The 20,980-nt window shown below is 44.3% G+C and overlaps 1 protein-coding gene across 1 annotated transcript in view; it reads left to right on the top strand.

Moving 5' to 3' along the window:
- The first annotated feature begins 227 nt into the window (after positions 1 to 227).
- olfm2a (olfactomedin 2a) overlaps positions 228 to 20,980 on the top strand; it is a 48,916-nt gene continuing 28,163 nt past the window's right edge. Inside the window, exon 1 of the mRNA XM_037090020.1 lies at positions 228 to 745. Coding sequence (XP_036945915.1) covers positions 689 to 745 — 57 coding nt within the window. The 5' untranslated portion in view covers positions 228 to 688. The remainder of the gene's footprint in view (positions 746 to 20,980) is intronic.

The raw sequence follows: 20,980 nt of genomic DNA, 5'->3' as shown, positions 1-20,980 counted from the left end.
TATCTATCTATCTATCTATCTATCTATCTATCTATCTATCTATCTATCTATCTATCTATCTGAGTTGTATCTGTAGTCACTGAAGCAGTAATTCTCTCTCTCTCTCTCTCTCTCTCTCTCTCTCTCTCTCTCTCTCTCTCTCTCTCTTCTCACTTTTACACACACCGCACGCGCGCGCGCGCGCGGGCACGCACGCACGGCCAAGCTTGGCTGCGTCAAAGAGTGGTACTTCTTTGACTGGGCTCTTTGCACATAGACGTGCTGCTCCTAGCGTCGGCACCTTGCAAGCACAGCAGTCACCTTCCAACCTCTGCGCCTCTCCTCCGCTCCTCTCGCTCAGTCGCAGATATCTTGCAGGACGGACGGACGGACGGAGGGGACCGCCGCCTGGCCGCTGCGCCCGATCGCCACCATCTGAGCACTTCTCCGCTCCGGGAGATTAGAGCTTTTTCGCTTTCGCCGCCGGCGAGAGAGTCTATGCTCCACAAAAGAGACGCGGCTGGTCGCTTCACCGAGCCAGAGAGGGCTGCTGCCGTGCGTCCTGGTGATGAGGTTGGTGGCGCGCAGCCGACACAGCATTAAAGGAATCCCTCTGTACCCGGAGAAACCGCCCCAGTGAGGGACACGAACGGGGGGGTGGAGAGCTGCAGGAACTGGTGTCGGCTCGGACGCTATCATTTCGACTGGGATGCATCTGTTCAGTGCCATGTTCCTTCTGGTGATGTTAGCTGTCATGCCCTGTGAGGTAAGGACTCCTGCACGACATGAATAAGCACTGTTTAAAAGTTCCTAAAGCGGCGCCGACCGCCTTTATTCACAGATGCGGGCGATCTAAGTGAGGACGAGCGGCTTAATAAGGGTCCTGTCAGAGTTGAACGGGAGGGAAATTATATGTTAAGTCGGTGTGAGGACTGTTTGCGTGTTGCAGCGTTAGATAGGAAAATTGCTATTGTTCTGACTGTATGCAACCCCCCTGATGAGAAGCAATGAAGCGTAGGCAGAAAGTTGTGCGTCGACGTGACAATGAGCAGAGATGTAGTTAGTGTTCAGGCTGCTTGTCTTTAAGGGAAGAGCAAGAATATAAAGTGAGGTTTCCCCTTGACGGCAGAATTGATTTCTGGGGGTTCTGATAGCGTTGATGCCCCGGAGCTCGCTGTTTACAGACCTTCCTCTCCACCTCTACATCACTGCCAGAGAGGACCAGGGGCTCCCCGGGAAACACTATCACTGATTGCAGCTGATTACGCTGAAGGGAAAGGCGAGCATTGGACGGCAACGCTGACACTTTGTTTACAGGGTCTATGTGTGATTTGTGGCTGTGAATACAAGCCGTGCGTAATTAGCAGTGTTGGAGAGCAGCGCCAACAAATGTTTGTAGATTCCGGGGAGACGTGTGTGTGTGTGTGTGAGAGAGAGAGAGTGTGTGTGTGTGTGTGTGTGAGTGTGCGCCGTGCTGTAGCGCATGACACGCGAGAAAAGACGTGTCCCTTTGGTACGCATGACGAGCGATGATGTGACAGTTGTAAATTGAAGTGAAGGACGGTAAATTATTTGACCCAGAAAAGCTTTCAGTCAAGGCAGGAGCAGTTGAACTTGCTGGTCAGGTTGCGTGCGAGCACTGAGAATGACCCACGGCGGCTCGGAGCGTATGAGGTCTGCTGATAAAGTCTCCACGATCTGCCTGTTACTCCGGAGTGTATAACCCTGTATAATGGACAGCGTCGTCTGGCTCCTCCAGTTCAATGCAGCAATGTATTCAGGACCACGGACAGCGCCGTGTCGCGCCTTCGGTTAAAGAAGCAGTGTGAGTGGATTCAGCAGCGCAGACAGCGCCGCCTCCTCCTCCTGTTGGAGGGGAGCATCACCAGTTTGCGAAGGCCACCAGACAGACTGAAGGCCTCACAACACAGCAGCACCAAAAATAAAGATGTATTAGAGTCCAAAGCAAACACCAATGTATGTATGGACAATATATTATATGTTCAAGTGATTTTAGAGAGGAAAAATTACAGTGACAGGGTTCATAAGTGGTCCCTAATGAGCAGGGCTGAACAGGCCATCAAAATGTCAATATGGCCAAGAGTTAGAGTGAAATCTCAGGAGCTCAGTTCCTTTTCACAAGGGTAACATTATAAAATGAAGCACTGTGGTGCTACAGAGATGCTCCAGCCTACAAATCACACTCTCCAGATATACGAGAGCTGGTTTGTTTGGTACTGACCCAAGCAGAAAGCACATCATCCTCGTTTTTCTATTTTTTCGTGAAAATGGAGTATGAAATGAGAATCCCCACCGAAATCCTGAGTCATCTCACACAGCCCAGTTAAAGGATATAATGTTGGCTGTTTGTTGACGGTCTCTGTTTCAATGTTCCAATTTGTAACCGTCACTGTGTGTGTGTTACATTGACATTTCTACAAAACGTGTCATATCTCCTTCACATGTTTATGACCTCACTTTCATTGCAGTGGAGGTGATGGCAGGAGACTGTGGGGGGGGACAACTCCTGTCATGTTCATGGCGACATGCATGGGTGTGACCTCAGGTGCTTTTTCTGACCCCAACCAAGATGTTTTGGTGCCTGAACCTAACCAACACACAAGCACAACGTGGTCACAAGATAAAACTGAACCTAACCTAACTGAGCCAAACCTAATCTATGTTCTGCTGTTCTCAGACAGATCAGTCAGGTTGTAGTCATGCAAGCTGTGGCCAGTTGTTCTGAATTTGTCATATTAAGGGGAAAAAAACCTGTGTTAACAATAGTGCTGTAACATGTAGATGCAGTAATGGCCATGTGTTGCAGCATACATTACTGTTTCATGATGTCATGTCTACAGGGCAGGTGGACACTTGACCTTTAGCAGAATGTGAAGCTCGAGACTGTCGTCAGTCTGCAGGAGATACGCTGCTGAACAGGCGGTGCTGGACACCTGTGGGTCGGGTTCAAAGTACAACATGTACGGCACAGATGGTATTTGAGGGGAACCAATTATTCCATTTTGAGGTGCCGGAGCTCCCACGGCTCTGATTTAACATTGAACACATCTCTAGCTGCACGACTACCGCAAGAAAAGAAAAAAAAACAAAGGCTCAAGACTCCTCAACCTTATTTAGTTTAACATTAACTTACATTTTGCTAACCCTTTATAATCTAATCCAACAACTAATTCTAACACCTAAAGCTAATATTACGGATCACATGACTTGTCCATCCTACACATATCCACACAGCGCTACAGATGCTCTTCAACAAATGAAGAGGAATAAATGTCACCGTTAAACACTCGCAAATGCGACACTGGAAATGTAGCTGATGACTTACTATAATATCTCAGCCCCTTCTTCAGTGGGTTGAGACTGTAATTGGCCTTGGGGGACAATTTGTTGTAAGTGTTTACATTAAATATTTAAATGGCTGAAAGAAAATATGACGCTGCCCGTCTTGCTAAGACTGCACGGCAAAACATAAAGAATTGATGACTTTTTGCGCACTGCAATGAGGCTTACATTCAAACCAGCAGAGTTGAGATATCCTCTCATTTTCAGTCACAGTCTTGGCGCTGGCCTGTATGAAATATTCAGAGGGGCTTTAATGAGACAGATGCACTTGTTCATTCACAGCGTGTGTTTGTTAAGTACCCATAAAGCCCAGGGGTCCTTGGTGTAACTGATACAGATGGGCACCTGCTTGACCTTGGCACAGATGTCTTGCTATGACGTTCGCATCAAGCCACGCATGACAGGACGCAATGACCCAAGATTGTGTGTGTGTGTGTGTGTGTGTGTGTGTGGCCATTTGTAAGTAATGCTTGTACTACACACCCATAAACCATGTAATATGACATGTATGTAGCGTATTTCACCTGTGTTGTGCTTTGCCGGCTTCCATTTCAGCAGGCTAGTCAGACAGATGTATTGCAGCAGATCTAAGAAAGCAAGACAAAACAAAACATCAAAACGTCAGATCATCAAAGTGACATAAAAGTGACTCTTTCAAATATAAAGAATTCACCCGAGGCTGCTGATTCTTCTCTAAAAATACCAGACTTCCAGAAGAATTTGTGGCAGCAGCCACTCTGCAAGGTGTAGACCTGGCCTGATGAATATTATTTTGGAAAATAGTTTCCAAATGTACTAAATAGTGCGTGAAAAAATGCATGCAGTTAGATGCATTTCATCAGTCACGAGTCAGGATTAGCATTAACCTGAGTAATGACATACTAACAAGCTTAATATTGATCGCTGTGAATGTAAATTTAGTGCAACAGCATAAATTTTGACACACAACCTAATTGAGGTCGGAAATAGCTCGATTTACTGTAGGCAGACTTGGACTTTAACGTGGTGAATGAAATAACTGGCCGATGATCACAAACACAAACAAATAAAGACGCCAAGAAAAATTCAGTGTTCGTGAAATATCCCTTTTTTAAATCAACTTTGAATGGTGACACCTTCATGAATACATATAACTAAGTTCTTTGTTAAAAACAAAGACTTTGAACAACATCGCTTTATGCATTAGAAGACTGTTTGCAGATCACAAAGATGTGTGTTACACTAATATTTAAAGTGATTCAGAAAGCTGGAGCCCAGCTGAGAGCTGAGGTAATTGTTTTCTGAGCTGCCCAATTTTTTCTTAAGCTGTCGAGAATAAAGACTGCTTCATGTACTTGAAAGATTCAGAATCAGGTTCGGAGGCAAACATTTTTTGTGTTGTGGTCCCGATGGAGCAAGAGAGCGCGAGGGGAGCGCTGTTATTGGCTTAAGATGTCTGGCCCCGAAGACTCCCAACAGTAGCGAGGTTTAGAGTGATGGAGAGTGAAATGAACACTTGCTTTGGTGTTTTTCTGTTCAAACACCAAGTGCAGTGGAGGAGAAAACCTAATTGCTTGTCATTCTCAAAGAGGAGGACAGAACCCAGTGTAAGCAATTGGCTGGATTTTTAAATAATTGACCCGATCCCTTCTGTCAGCACGGATCGCAATAAACAATCAGTCTGATCAGTCTTCCAGTCAGGATCCTGTTAACTTGTGTTTCCTCATTCTGGATTGGTGTGATGATTGCACCAGAAATCTCCCAAGATTTATAGTTAAGAGACAAGCATACTGAAAGGAACGAGCGCCTGTAAATCACGTTGCTGTTTAAAACATCATTTGGCACAAACATTTGGTTGATTTACATTTGGCTAATTATGCAGTTATTTAGTGCTGTAACATAAGTGTCCCTGGATTGTGATGGTTTTATTGATGCAATTGAAACAGAGGCTGTGATAATGCTATACTTAAAAGTCTTTCTTAGCTATACGGCATCATTATTAACAAAAATGACTGAATGTGGGAAAAGTAATAGTACTACATCTGTGTATAAATACTCTGTTTCAAGGAAAAGTTCTGCATTACAAATTTTGCTTGAGTAAAAGTACAAAAGTAAAAACATCAAAATACATTAAAGTACAAAAATGAAAGCACGTATTTTGTAGAATAACATGTAATATTGAAAATTATTTTTTGACGCATTTTTGTGCACACGTCTTGAATGTTGAAGCCAGTAAAGCAGGATAGTTTTGATTACTTTACATACTGCTGGGAAGTGTAGTCAGCATTGTAAATCTGTGATTTATGACACATGCAGTTGGTCTGTGAGTTCTCTGGGCCACCATAAAGGCTGGAAAATCTGCTCCAGTTAAAATAGTCAAAATGTCTGTCAAAATGAAATAACACTTCCTAATTAAAGTGATTCCTCAGTGATCTGTCCGAGCCCAACATGGACCAGCATCTGGACCTGGACCTGGTGACCACAGTGTTGATTAAATTCTACCACTTACCCTGCCACTGGTCCGATTCCACACAGAAACAAATGGAGGTGAAGTGATGTAAAGGCAGTTGGCTGACCTAATGCCAACGCTATCTGCAGTGTCTCTACATGTGAGGACAACAGGGACAGACCCCAGCTCAATCAGAGTCCGGCAGGACAAACAGCTGGGCTGGCCAATGTCCAGTGGAGACAGCTTTGAACAGTCCACCGACCTGGCAGTGACCCTCCGGCCAAAAATCTTTTCTCCTGGTCCCACTCCAATGAGAGCAAAGCAGCATGAACACAATAAAAGCCCTCCCCGAGACATGAGTATAATCGAGCCACTTGTGGTAAATTTCTGTCCTTGTCTCCATGCCAGAAGCCTATTACACAGCAATCCTACCACAACACTGCAGCTTGTCAAACCCTGTAAAAAAACACTTTTTAAAAAAAAAAACAACACAAAAAAACTGTTCCCTCAGCCATTGTTGCGGGTGAGCCTACCTGATGTAACGCTTTCATACATATGGAGGGATGAGACCTTTGTAAAGAGCAGCAGAGATGTGAGTCTTAGAGGACAGACGCTCCAGTAGGTAGCAGGCTGGACACAGTGTGCTCTGGCAAGCCGCAGCATAACCTCCACCTAGAGAATTAAACAAATGGAAAGCTGCAGGAGCAGAGGTGTAAATCTGCCAGCGAGAGACAAAGACACACACTCTCAACTGTTTAAATCACCTTGCTTGCCTCCACACGTCCGGCGCTCGTCTGAATTACGGACATTGCATGACTACGCAAGCCCGTGGAAGGTCAAGCCTCAACACACGGACGCGTCGTTAAATCCAGAACGAGAACATTAGCACACAGGTAGAGCATTATATGATTGTGCTGATAAATGTGCAATGTTCATGTGTTGTTTGTTCCGTTAAGTAAGATCCAGTCCAGCTAACCTAATTTCTGTGTCGCCTGTCAGTCAGTAACAATCACGTCAAGCACTGTGTGGGTGAGTCCACCTTCCCCATTAATATACAAAGGTGCTGCTTCACAATCAGCCACAGATAATGAGGCTGCATTATCTTTGATTCGGGGCTGCTTGAAGAGATTGAATAGTATGTGCTTGTGTCATGACTGATTAGGGTAGAGCTCGAATCAGTGCACAATAATGATACTGCATTGTGTGAGCCGGAGTTGTGCCGCTGTAAAGAGATTTGTTTCATAAAAGAGATACTGCTTAAGAAAGAGGGGCTGGAGGACAGAGAGCTATTGAGCCTTTGTGTTGTCGGCTGTTCACTCTCTCATCTTCATGTTTGATGTACTTTCATGTAGCACGCTGCTTCATCATCAGAGGCTTGTGTGGTTGCGTGGGCGTTTGTAGGGACAAATAATCTGCACACACAGTGACAATGTGGGATCTCACCTCCCGGACTTGGTTTTGAAGGATACGGCTTACTAGTTCAAAGTGCGACACACGTGGTGTTTTAGAGCAAGTGAATAATGTACCATTTCCTCACGAGTAGTGTGTGTCAGTGTGTGAGAGGTGGTTCTGTGTGGTTTTTACGGACAGGGAGGTTTGTGTGCCTTTGTGCGTGGTGTGGTTTTTGATGACGATGTACCTGTTTCTGGGTCAGTTTTCTAAATGTGGTTCTAAATGACTCACACAGGGGTGATATTATCGTGTGATGATGGCAGTGAACTTTTTTGATTTTTTTTCCGGCGCAGCCCAGAGTGAAATGGGTGACTGATTTTTTTTACCACTGCAGTGGCCTGGATGAGGCATGGAGGCAGGCAGCTGTCGGCGATGTGGTAATTGGTTAACAGATGGAACCGCGGGTAGAGAGGCGTGTGAGGTCGGTGGCCTGACTCTCAGGTAGGGAGGGTGTGTCGGCACGGTCTTACCTTTCCAACTCTAGTGCCTTTTAATGTACGGCTGGCCGATTTATCCATATTATATCATCATCATGATATATATCATCTTGGGTTCCCGCAGGCTACATTATAGTAAAGTAAAATGTAATCTGACTCGATTTTAAATTACTGAGATATATATTGTGTATTGCACAACAGCCTAAAAATATTGGTCAAAACTGATATTAATTGAAGGAAATATTACCAAGCCTTAATATATGCATGTGTGCATGTGCAAATACATATGACCATCCTGACAAAAGGCTGTACTCCATAAAGCACATTATGAAAACAACAACAACAACAAAAACCCTGCAGGCTGTAATTTATGTATATATGCATTGGCATATTATAGTAGGCAGGGCTGGGTATCAAACGTCGACACGGCACGTTGCAAATTAAATCTATACTATCGAGTAATGAAAAATGTCTTGTCATCTGATACCAGAATTCAGGAATTCATTTCATCAGGAGAGACATGCAGGAAAAAGACTATGATACGTCCAGGCACACGGCTAATAACATGTATCTGTGATGTCATCGTTTGCTAAAATGGATTTCATAAAACCGTACTGTATTGAAAAAAGTATCATTTAGTTATCGAATATCAGACATTTTATAACGATTCCCAGCCATAATTGTAGGAAGTACACTTAGTGAATAAGCTCATGACATGGAACCACATTTGGAGGTGGTCTACAATGCTTTTCAAATCAGTTTTCTCCAGATGCGTCTCAGTCCTGGTGCTCTGGATGCTCGTGTCTGTTTCTGACACGTGACGACGGATGTGCATCAGAGCGGCTGAGCAGAATCCATGTTGCTGCTAGCAGAGTGATGCAGAGGATAACACAGAGAAGAACTTTCCATGGACGGTCACGCTAAAACTAATAGTGTGCTCTGCAACTTGACAGCATGATGTGCAGTTGATGGATCCGTATTTCTGATGGTGGTGTGCTAGAACGCCACGTCACCAGAGAACGTCGTCACTGATGGCTACGCCGTTACTACAGCAACTAATGCAGATAGACTGTTGGTGTCTGGACACAAAATTCTGAACTGATCACTTGCAAATAGCCCGAACAGGCTGACTTAAAGATCTGACTCGATCTGACTCAGATCGACATGCCGTCAGAGGAACATTTTTAGGAATTTTTAAGCTTTCAAATCCTACTGAAGCCTTTTTAACTGCCATCTACACTGGACAGTCTCGTTGAAACCCTGAGAATTTCAATATTTTTTTCAGATCTTTCAGAGAACAGGGGATCCTGCTTCAAACTGCAGTTGTCAAAGTCAAACAGGAAAGTATGATAACCTTGGTATTTAGTCCATGTTTTAAATGACCACTTACTCATTCCGAGCCACAGACTGACCATCACTTGCTCCAGGGTTGTATGGACTCTAAACGACCTCTGCTGCTGTTTTCTGTCTAGCTGACAACCCAGCGGCCTGCTGGCCTAAGATGACCATTAGCAATCCCACAGACTGAGCTGGCTGACTCCAGGGCAATTCATAATCATCATCAGAAAGGTCTTTAAGGTCTTTTGGGACTGAGTACCCAATGCAGTTGTTAGAGCTTCCTCGTTTATACAGACATGGTTAACCTGGCAGCTAACCAGCAGCCAGCTGTACACTCAGGGACTGATTACTTTTTATACATGCAGGAGGAAGGAAAAGGAGATTTACATGTGTCCTCTGAGCCTTGATTGTCCCCCTTTTTGACCTTAATTCTCTCTTCCAGCGAATTTCAGATTGACTGATGCGCACGTGCAAATATTACGTTTGCTCCTACAATGTATATGATGTTATTTGTATGCTTGCTGTCAGCTGTGTATGGACGGATCAGCTTGACTGGTGCGATGAATATCATCCCTATATCGCATTCTCTCCCCCACTTTCTCTCTTTCCTTCTGTGTGAGTGTGCTGGAGGGCGCAGGACTCCCAGAGGTTTACGTCTGTGACTCTAAGCAAGAGTGACATTTCTCTGACAACACCCAGAACAGGCACACACATGCACACGCACACGCAGCCTGTCTCTCACACACACATTGCCTTTGTCTCCCTCTCTGCCTCCCCTTTGCTCTCTAGTTCACAAACATGTCAGTGACGGGATCCACAACAGACAAAAAGCCAAACGGCGCACTGAATCGATGCCAGCAAACATGGCTGAGGCTCTTAAGCCTGTCGCAGGTTATAGTATGAGTGACGGATGCCAATTAGAGCGGACATGCCTGATCGCCTGGTCAGTGCAGGACACCAGTAGTAAGAGCTGCAACACACGTTACCCTAGTAACTGCCACCGTGGGACTCACCCAATGATTTTTTTTTTTGCCCATCTGCTCTTTTTTGCATTGCAGCAGGCACCTCCTGACCAGTTTTCTGTACGACCTTGCTTTCCCCTGCTCGATGAATCTTTTATGAGCCTGGCAATGTGGGTTTCTGTGTAGAAGATTGGAATATAAATATGGCTGTTGCGCCTAGAGCTCCTCTTCCCGCTCTGATACAAAAGCTTTCGTAAGACTGAGCAGATTGGGCAAGCTGCTACTTGAACGGTGCTCTTCACATCTCTTCGCTTTTATCGGAGGACACACATCCCATATCAGAGAGCGTTATGCATTCTCAAACACGAGACATAGATTCTGCCTCCACCTGCTCGATCACATGGCTGGACAGCACACCACACTCCTGGGAAATCTCGTTTCCTTACAGCAGGTTTGGTTTTGATGTCACATTCTTCCTCAGAGATTTTGCAGAGCTCCAAAAGCCCGAGATAATTACAGGTTACCCACATTCGTGTCAGAGTTCGGAGTTTTAGCTGCAATTGACGTTGAAGGAGCGAAGATAAAAGAGTGAATCTTGGTTAACTCCTCAGACTGTACTACAACTCATTATCTCTCAAAAATCTCTTACTACCTCTCCCTCTCTCTTTCAGCTCTTTTTCACTACTCCGCCTCCCTCTCCTCCAATTTCATATGATCTCTGCTACCTTCCTTCCCCTCTGAATCCTCTCCTCACCGTCATACGTGAGTGTGACAGCATTGCCTCCCATGCTGAAAGCTAACTCAATTGCAGGGCTTTCATTTTGGGGGAATGAAGGATGAGAGCTATGCGGCGCGGCAGAAGCGGGTGGCAAGAGGAACCATTTAATCGATGTGTTTTCCGCGTGGCACTGTCACAGCCACTCAGTAGGGCCATTGATGAGGGAGGCTCTCTCTCTGACTGCGCCAAGGCTTAAAGGCTCCAGTCAGGGAGGCGTGGGAGCCCAGCAGCTACCAGACACTGCTGCATATCAAGCAGGCTGGCAGAGCTGCTCTCTGCAGCCCCACGGTGAGCAGGGTAGAGAGGACCTTTGATAGAGACACTACATGTAGGAGAGGGGAGATAACAAGATGCTCCCGTAGAAGGAACACCAGCTTACATTACATTATGCTGCCTGATTTTGAAACCCCTGGGATTTCTCCAAGTCTGCAAAACACACACAGACACTGTGGTGTGTAATACTGGATGTGAACGCCACATCTGTAAGTCACAACCAGAAACTGTCATAAACGAAGGCTGCTAATTGGCCCCCCAGTTTGCATCGTACTAAAGAAAAAGTGAAATGGAAAGAAATGTGTAACATTGACGACATTTGCTGAAAGAAATGTGATCTGGCTTTGATGGATTACACCAAATTGGAGGAAAATGATGTAACACACTGACTTTTGCATTAATTTTTCATAGATCAGAAGCCTCGGCTTTAGATAAGCACATTAGTCTAAAGGAACTTTTCTTGGAGTGAGTCCTGTGTGTTCAGTGCCACGAATCCATCTCTCATTATACGATTATTTAGATGATAAGAATAAAACAAACAAAATGTGCTTTTGAAACAACGGACTTGAGCTTGCCCCGACTCAGTAAACAACATTTTTCTCCTCCTCTTCTCAATAATCCACAGCGTCAGACACACAGAGATAGCCTGTACAGAGAACAAAATGTATTTCTTCTGTGCTCTCAAGAAATCACCCTTTTGCCCCTCTAGTCCCTGAGTAATATTCTTGGCAGTGGGTATGCATATGTGCATCTGAAAGACATTAAAGCTGTGCAGCATTTCAAAGTCGGGGCAGATGTGTTTAAAGGCCTATGTGCATTGCAATTAAACACCAGTTTATACTGTACATAAAAAAAAACAACGCATTTGACGTACACATACACACACACACACACACGAGCCAGATGCTGTGAAGTGAGATGCTGTCGTGATCAGGGTTGGTGGGCAGTGTCCGAGTACAAAGTGAGAGGATGTGGACTGGGTTTGAATGAGTGCCCAGTGGAGTAGCTGAGCAGGGCAGCATGGCTGGCAAGTGAGTGAGAGAGAGAGAGAGAAAGAGGAAAAGACAGAGCAGAGTTGCTGGAAATGAAAATTGGAGATTGCGGGCAAGGATAGAGGGAGAAATACTGTAGACAGAGAGACTGCCTTCCGCCTGTGCCTGCGGGGTTATTATCTCTCCCATCCTCACCAAAAGGAGAATAATAATTAGAGGCCTATCGCTCCGTCACTATGATTTTATTCCCCTCACTGGCACTGACACTCCTTGCAGATTGTCTTTAATTAGCTCCACATTGCTTAATCAATACGGCCACGACCATGACAAAACAATGGCATGTGCATCCTGTCGCTCCGGCAAGAGCGAGACAGCGGAAGCAGCGGGGAGACAGGACGAAGTGCTGACAGACGAGACGAGAGAAGAAAATGATCTACAGTGGCATTTCTGTCGGAGGGGAAAGAGAAACGTCATGCTCTAATAAAAACCTGCTCTCATGATGATTACAGTCTAAATTTGTTTATCTACAACTGAGTTTGTGTACATGAAGATGTGAAGCAAGATATTTATGCCTGCGTCTCGCTGGTTGAAGCCTCGGCTGAGCTGTACGTGATGCATCATGTCACACAATGCTACGGGATCTAATGCAGCGATCCTCGTTATATATTTCAAGCAGCAGGGCTGAGTGTTTCAGCCACACTAATGGTGATGTGATGAATAGGTATTCAGGAGAGGTCTCTCTCTTTAAGCCTTAGCGCCTCAGGCTACTGGCCCTCTCAGGCCCAGCTCTCATCTCTTACTCTCAGTGAGAGTAACAGCATGCAGGCAGCTGGTGCAGGGATCTTCAGAGGAGAGTACCTCTCACTCGTCAGGCACATTTTTCTACTTGGTATGTTCTGGATCAATATCTGCAGCTGCTATGCTTAAATCTGTGTCGATCTTATCCAAACAGGTCTGAACAAGGCTATTAAATGTGAGCAGTAAGACTCTGGTTTGTACCTGTGTATAATCCGAGATGCTACAGAGTGCGCTCAAACCGTGAAACAGCTACGTGTTGATTCAGGGAGGTGCCACTGAAAAAAGAACATCAAAAGGAAATTTAGAAAAAATCAGATTGCTTTGGACTTAAAGGAGTCCTCCCTGTACATAAGCTTTTTACTTTTAAATTGACACAAACACACAGTCGTTGTGCAGAGGTCGACCCTTGTAGAGGTGTCATTAAAATTCAAATTAGTGATTTAATCTGTGTGTGTGTGCGTTACCCACTCAAAATCATTATTGGAGGGTGCTTCTGTCACTCTAATCTCCCAGGCTTGGAGGGATCTTATTAAATGTGCTCTTGCCCATTTTACCCGAGGCTATCAGACAATAGTCAACAATGTTAGTATTTCCCAAGAGGAATGAACAGGGCAGTCACAGACTGCAATGTCTTAAAGCAAGAAAATGAAAATATTTATGTTAACGATTAGCAGAGGAAGCGTCTCCTTAAGGGAAAAATCATCTCCCATTCCCTCCTCCTCATGCTGCATGGAATATTAATGCGAGGGATGGCCTTTCTGATATCATATCTCCCAGGCTGCACTCACAAATATCATCATTAAGCACCATAGATCTGCATCGTGCTCAGAGTGAAGAGTGTGCTGCTCGACATCCTGCATCGACTGGAATCGTGCCGACAAAGGCACAGACATACTGTTCGTAGACATCCTCTCAGCATCAGTTTGTCTGTGTGTGAGCCACACATACAGCCCAGCCCAAGAATGACTGTAGGCAATGTATATCTCTGCAAACTATAGATCTGTATACATGATATCTTGGTTTAGGCACAAACAGTATTTGGTTAGCATCATGAAAAGATGATATAATATTGTATCTGCTTTTGTTGCCACTGACACAGCTGGAAAATGTCCTGACGTTGTGTTAAAATATGTAGCGTTTTCGCACTTCCAAGTGTTGAAATGCCATCTTCATCAACATTTGTCTCTTGTTCAGCAGCCGTCTCACCTCGCTGTATTGCCACCACCATCCCCTCTTGCTCCTGACATTAAAGTCAGCTCATAAACATGTAATCTCAACATGATATGATCCGTTTGCATGTGTCCGCGCTTTGCTGAAACATAAATGCCAATATTTCATTCTGGTAACTGGGCTGACAAATAAACCAAACACACACGTCCCCACCATGTAGCTCACATTTTTGGTGAAGAGCAGAATAGAGACAGTGATGCAGGACATGTTACTACACTCACCATACAGTTTATTACCATGCACCTGCTCAACATTGCATCTGTTGCTGAGATCCAGCCTGCCGATCCAGCACAACCCCCTGTGGTGAAGCACCAGACTCAATGGCCTCTCTTTACCATTACAGCCTACCTCTCCTCCTTCCTCTCACGAACGCCTTCCCACTCACAATACTTCTCATCTCACACTCCACTAACTCCGCAGAATATTACCCCTTCATAATATTCAACGTACAGCCCTCTCATTTCTGCTCTGTATGCTCATTTTCTCCAGTTTGTTGATATTTTCCTGCCTGTTTGTTTGTTTAATCACTGAGCAGATCCTCATTTTGACACTTCAGCTGCAGATTATATGGCTGGAATCGTCGACAGTGTGTCAGGGGAAAATGTACAAGAAGCACAAGACAGTTTATTTATTCTAATATTTTTTTTTCAGCTGTTTCCACCAGCAAGGCAAAGCTCCGTAAAAGCACACAGTGACAAACTAATTTGTTTATCTACAAGTTTCTCCTAACCATTTTCGCCTATAACTTTATGTGGCTGTAAATGTAATATTGAGTTAGGGGCTGTTTTGGGATTTCTCTCCACTGCACACTGTGCCTGTGTTCTACTAATAATGTGTCCCTAATTAAATGTTACAGCTTCTCTGAGCATTAATGACCTGAAGACAGAGGAGACAAATGGAGGCTTCAGCATGAGCTCCGACAAAGACGCTGGACACAAAGCTGCAGGCTGCTTCTGTGCCTTCATTACTAATATACAATACAGTTATAGCTGATGGGATCTGGTCATCGCTTGCTCCTGATCATGTCGAGCGCAGAGCATTAGGATTTTTTTTGTTTGTTTTTTTTTTTTTTTTTTTCACAATTGGCTGCTGGAAACTCTCAGTCAACCAGACTGTAATTGGCAGGATCTCACCGCTCCTCTCTGGTCCTGTTAGTTTCGCTGTTGCAGACGTGGCAGAAAACAGACAAGATGTAAATTCATCACCTCAGGGAGTTTCAAATGCATCACCATCCTTTTCTCTCTTTTTTCGGCTCCTGCCTCTGTCTCTCGCTCTCCGCCTCTCCTAAACATCACAGCCTCATCTTTAACCTCTCCGTCTGTCTCTTGTGCTCCTTCCCCCCCCCGTGTAACCTACCATGATGATTGGTTAATCATGGTGGTACCTTGACTCTGTGAGTGGGTGATATTTGTAAACAATGACTCAGACAGAGAGCAAATGAGAGAAACACTTTGTCCACCAGTCGTCTCTTTAGTCATCTAACAAGGCAGTAGGTACACGGCTGAGATCAGCTCTCATCTCTCCCGCAGATCAGAATGCGTCATTGATGAAAAAAAGCACTTTGCCAGTGCAGAATAAGACAATGGAACTGCACTCAAGAATTTAAAAAGAAATAGTCTTTATAGAGGCCTAATACAGATTTGTAAATATTAGCATGCCATCGAAGATTTATTTTTTTCACCAGCATTTCTGTCTAAAACCGAGCTGCTATAAAATCTGTTTAGAAATTTGGTCGCCAGTGTTCAGCAGAAGACAAGCAACCATCTGGATGGAAAAACTCAATCATTCCGGCTGATCCTGACAAGGCCGGCACACAAGTTCAGTGAAGGGCATTTTGAAGAGGCGAGTGGCCATGGGGGGTCAGTCTCAATTAGCAGGCTTTCTTTGAGCCTCAGCTACCTTTCTGCCGGGCTGAAGATTCCCAATTTGCTGTCAGTAATTACTCCATTTACAGCTTTCCCTACACAACAGAGAGAATGTTTGATTAGCCGGGTGGAAGAAAAGGTCAGGATGTGGCAGTGGCTTTCTGCTGTTGGACCAGAAAAGGGTTGGTTTTGTGGAACATTGGTAATCAGGTCACACAGCCAGGAGATGATCATAGTAATTGTGTGTGTGAGTGCGTGTCTGTATGCATGTGCATATGTGTGAGTGGGTAATTCAACTGGGCACGAGTAGCACAGGAAGCGCTACACTGAGTCGCATTCAGCCTGTTCTGTTGGCATGAGTAGGTGCAGAACAGTGGCGAGAGCCGTGCTGTTCTGCAGAATGCATGGCAGCTGATTGCCGCATGTCGTTCTTCTCTATTGCTTTGATCAGGCCTTTTCTTTAGCTAGCTTTGAGTGAAATGTGGCGCCCTGCTTGTCCCTGATTGAGCTATCTGAGATTCAGCCATTCATTCATACCAAATATCCAATACTAAGGAATATCTCTATTTGCTCAACAAATATATATTTATTACTGTTAAAATATCATCCTCACTGAACAAGATGAGCTTTTTGAGTCTTATTGTAAACACTGAAGGTTAAGAGGTATGTGTCGAGGTTTCAGTCTCGCCTTCTGATACAATGCATCTCAAAAGTGTAGAATCTCCTGTCGCAAAAGCTTGATTTAGTACAATCAGATGACTCAGAGCACTACGCTGTATTTTTGAATGATCTTCAGTGCCTTTAGGCAGTAGGAAGTCCTCTTCACAAATAGATACTATTTTGTAAGAAGCTTTTGGAAGGAACGTGATGTTTTGTTCATGGAGAACAAAGCACTGTACAGTGATACAGCCAGTAGAGTGAATGATTGAACAAGAAGAGACAAAGATACCTCTGAGCAGCAGTTAAATAAGAGAAAATGAGAAGTCACCAGACATTGGTAAAAGAAACTGGAAGCTGAGCATCACAATCTGTGCAGATTTGAATCGGAGCAGTTTCCTGTTTCACTGTGTCAAATGCGAAAAAATGCTTTGAATAATCTGGGAAAAAAAATGGATGTGCAGCTGCAACAAAGTGTTTCTGAAAACTTCAAACTAGAAATAGAAGATGAGATATTGGAATTCTCTGTCAGACAAACCTATTCAGTCCAGTCTAGTCACTGAGTAAACTGCACACTCGATTATTCGATTATCAGCCTTGTGGGATATCAGTGCCAATAAATTTCCCGTATCAAGATCTGTGTTTTTTGTGCAGATGAAATAAATGAATGTCAAAATGCACTAATCTGGTTCGGACACCACCTCCTGTCTCTGTCTGTAGTCGCCACTGAGAAGTTAGTGCTCTGCCCATAATATCTTCTGATAATCTGCAAAGTAACTAGTAATTAAAATGTTCAAATAAATGCACCGTGTACCTGTTTTTTGTAGGTGAGGCATTGTAACATTATTTATTAAGTTAAAAACAATATAGTGAGACAAAGATATACATTTACAATGTAACAGAAATAATAGAAATGACATTTATAAGCAAGTAAACAGTTATAGATTGAAAATAAGTTAAACATCACTGTTGTGTTTGGATAATGATCTACGGTCGGTCACACATTTCTGAGCTAGAAAATAATTATTCTCTCTTCTTATGCAACACTATAGAGACATCCATTAAATTGAAATTTTAATCATGTAATTATTCTTTTTGGGCCCAATGTTAATAATGCACAAAGGGTCTGATTTATATTTTTATTCATGTTCAAGTGGCCATATTTGAGGGACATAAGATAAACGTCAGTCTCAGGGTTTTCTTGTGGCAGTGTGTTATGAATGTGTCTCCTTGACTTCAGTGTGGGCTGATTAGATGGGTCCTAAGGGCCACTCTGTGAAGACAATGAATGGATGGACTCACCACAGGGTATTGTAGGTGTGTTACAGTCAATATAACCAGACAGACACACTTACTGCATTGATTTTCTTCCTCAAGCTTTCCCACTGCAAGGACAGATTCTCACCTGTTAACATTATTGTACTTAAGCACTATCTGGTTTAGCCACTGGCGAAACCAGATAGTGCTTATTCCTTACTTTTATTTCATATAATTGTGATTAGACAACTTAAACTATATTGCCAAAAGTATTCGATCACCTGCCTTGACTCGCATATGAACTCAAGCGACATCCCATTCTTAATCGATAGGGTTTAATATGATGTTCGTCCACCCTTTGCAGCTATAACAGCTTCAGCTCTTCTGGGAAGGCTTTCCACAAGGTTTAGGAGTGTTTATGGGTATTTTTGACCATTCTTCCAGAAGTGCATTTGTGAGGTCACACACTGATGTTGGAGGGAAGGCCCGGCTGTCAGTCTCCGCTCTAATTCATCCCAAAGGTGTTCTATCAGGTGTGCAAGCCCGTCAAGTTCATCCACACCAAACTCTCTCCTCCACGTCTTTATGGACCTTTCTTCGTGCACTGGTGCACAGTCATGCTGGAACAGGAAGTGGCCATCCCCAAACTGTTCCCACAAAGTTGGAGCATGGAATTGTCCAACATCTCTTGGGATGCTGAAGCCTTCAGAGTTCCTTTCACTGGAACGAAGGGGCCAAGCCCAGCTGCTGAAAAACAACCCCACACCATAATCCCCCCTCCAGCAAACTTTACACTGTGCAGTCAGACAAGTACTGTTCTCCTGGCAACCGCCAAACCCAGACTCGCCATCAGATTGCCAAATGGAGAAACACGATTTGTAACTCCAGAGAACGCATCTCCACTGCTGTAGAGTCCAGCATACTTTACACCACTGCATCCAACACTTTGCATTGCACTTGCTGATGTATGGCTTGGATGCAGTTGCTCGGCCGTGGAAACCCATTTCATGATGCTCTCTACTCACTGTTCTTGAGCTAATCTGAAGGCCACGTGAAGTTTGGAGGTCCGTAGCGATTGACCCTCTGCGCACGATGCGCCTCAGCATTTGTTGACCCTGTTCCATCATTTTCCGTTGCCTACCACTTGCTGTCGTTCCCAATCGCCTCCACTTATAATACCACTGACAGTTGACTGTGGAATATTTAGGAGTGTACAGGTGGCATCCTATCACAGAACCACACTGGAAATCACTGAGCTCCTGAGAGCGACCCATTCTTTCATAAAAGTTTGTAGAAACAGTCTGCATGCCAAGGTGCTGCTTTTATACACCTGTGGCCATGGAGGTGACTGGAACACCTGATTTCAATTAGTTGGATGGGTGAGTGAAAACTTTTGGCAATATAGTGTATATTATGTACATGTCGCAGCTCAACTGGGGCTCTCACACACCACTGTGGCAACCACCATTAGAGGGTACTGTACACATTTCACAGCTCAGTGGAGAGAAAGTGCAGCTCTCTCAAGTGGACACGAACACAGAGAGGCATCGACACGGACAAACAAATCTAAGCAGGCATATGCAAACACATAAACAGACACATTTTGACACACATGCTTTACATGAAAACACACAGAAAATACAAAGGTATGTTATCGTCTCTAGGATGTGTGCTTTATCTTTCCAAACTGTGGTGATCAAACCAGTGGATAAGTGCTCCTACCTTATTTGTGGTGAATGATCCCTGCTTGAATTATTGAACATATTCAGCTCAATAGGATGTGTTGTCTCTACGTTGCACGGCCAGGAGTCGATGCTTGTGTACTCTATAGTCCTCCTGTGGTCTCAGTCGCTACTATGAAATGTAAAAGCCCAGATGAGTTTCCTTAATCAAAGGCCCACAGGAGCCGTTAATAGATTAAACACTCCATGTTGAAAGCACACCACTGTTTGCCTGCCTGAACCCTGGGGTACAGCCTATTTATGCCATTTAAATAGTTGCTATGGTAATCAGGTCACGCTTTGTTTAAGCTGATTTTGATCTTGATATATTTAGAAAGCAGTGGGCCTCCATGTCCATCATCTAATTAATGAATTATGACTCAGAAAAATAGCCAGTATTCTTAGACCCAGATGACTCCAGCATCTTTCCGAGCGCAGGCGGGGGTTCGGTTTGTGTGCAGCCTCTCTGCCTCAGTCATAACAGCTCTGCATCATTATGAAGGAGGTCTGTGTAATTAGCTGAGGTGTAATTTGGTCCTGTGTTTCAGCTGTGAATCTGCAGCTTGCCATGTGTTGGTGCTTTTTGAGAATGCTTCTAGTGTTTGGTGCTTTCTCATCTCCCAGTATTGTTATCTCACCCAGAGTTTGTCCCTATGACCTCGGGGCTTTGTGGCGCTCTACTGCCATCCATGGGTGTGCTGCCACTTCTGCAGCTGGTGGGGATTTTTACCATTTGAACTGATTAAAAATGCCCTTTATAGAGCATGCCTGGAGGCTAGGAGCAGACTGGATTCTTTTTTAGATGTTTATGATAAAGCACAGGACCATGTTGGCACGCCCATGTGGAGGCGCCCACAAAAGCTGCACAGCTGTGTGCATGTAGAAGTTGTTATGTCTACAATATGCAGTCCAAGCACGCGTCAAGACAGCTACGATCACCGGTGGAAGAGTATGAGCTCAGGACAGAAATAGTAGAAGCCAAGACACACGCAGGGTGAATTAGAAACACATGATATGATGCCATTTTTTCTCATTGCCAGAGGGGCCAAGAGAGAACAGGGAGACAGAGAGTGAGAGGAGTTAAAGGTTGAATAAAATTCACAGGGAAGGAGAACAAAAGGCACCGACGGAGAAGTGGAGACAATGACACAGCAGAGTAGCAGCAAAAATGAGGCTGGCCAATTATTAGAGTGGAAATTATGAGGAATGGCAGTGAAAATTAATCAAAAAGGATTAAATTAATACAGGTTAAATGTCTGACTTCCTCTCAAGCTAATATTTAATGAAAGTCTGTTCTGCCAACAGACTTTGTGATTAGACAGATGATTGGCAAAGCCTGGAATTCTTTGAGGTATGGGCAGATTGTTCTCATCACACTTATTATCGCCGTCCTTTATTTGAGCCATCACTTTGTATAAGATGGCATCTGACCTGCACTCTGTGAGTTCCA

This window comes from Acanthopagrus latus, chromosome 23 (genome assembly GCF_904848185.1).
Source record: "Acanthopagrus latus isolate v.2019 chromosome 23, fAcaLat1.1, whole genome shotgun sequence".
Taxonomy (NCBI): Eukaryota; Metazoa; Chordata; class Actinopteri; order Spariformes; family Sparidae; genus Acanthopagrus; species Acanthopagrus latus.
This window is presented reverse-complemented; position numbering and strand designations above follow the sequence as displayed.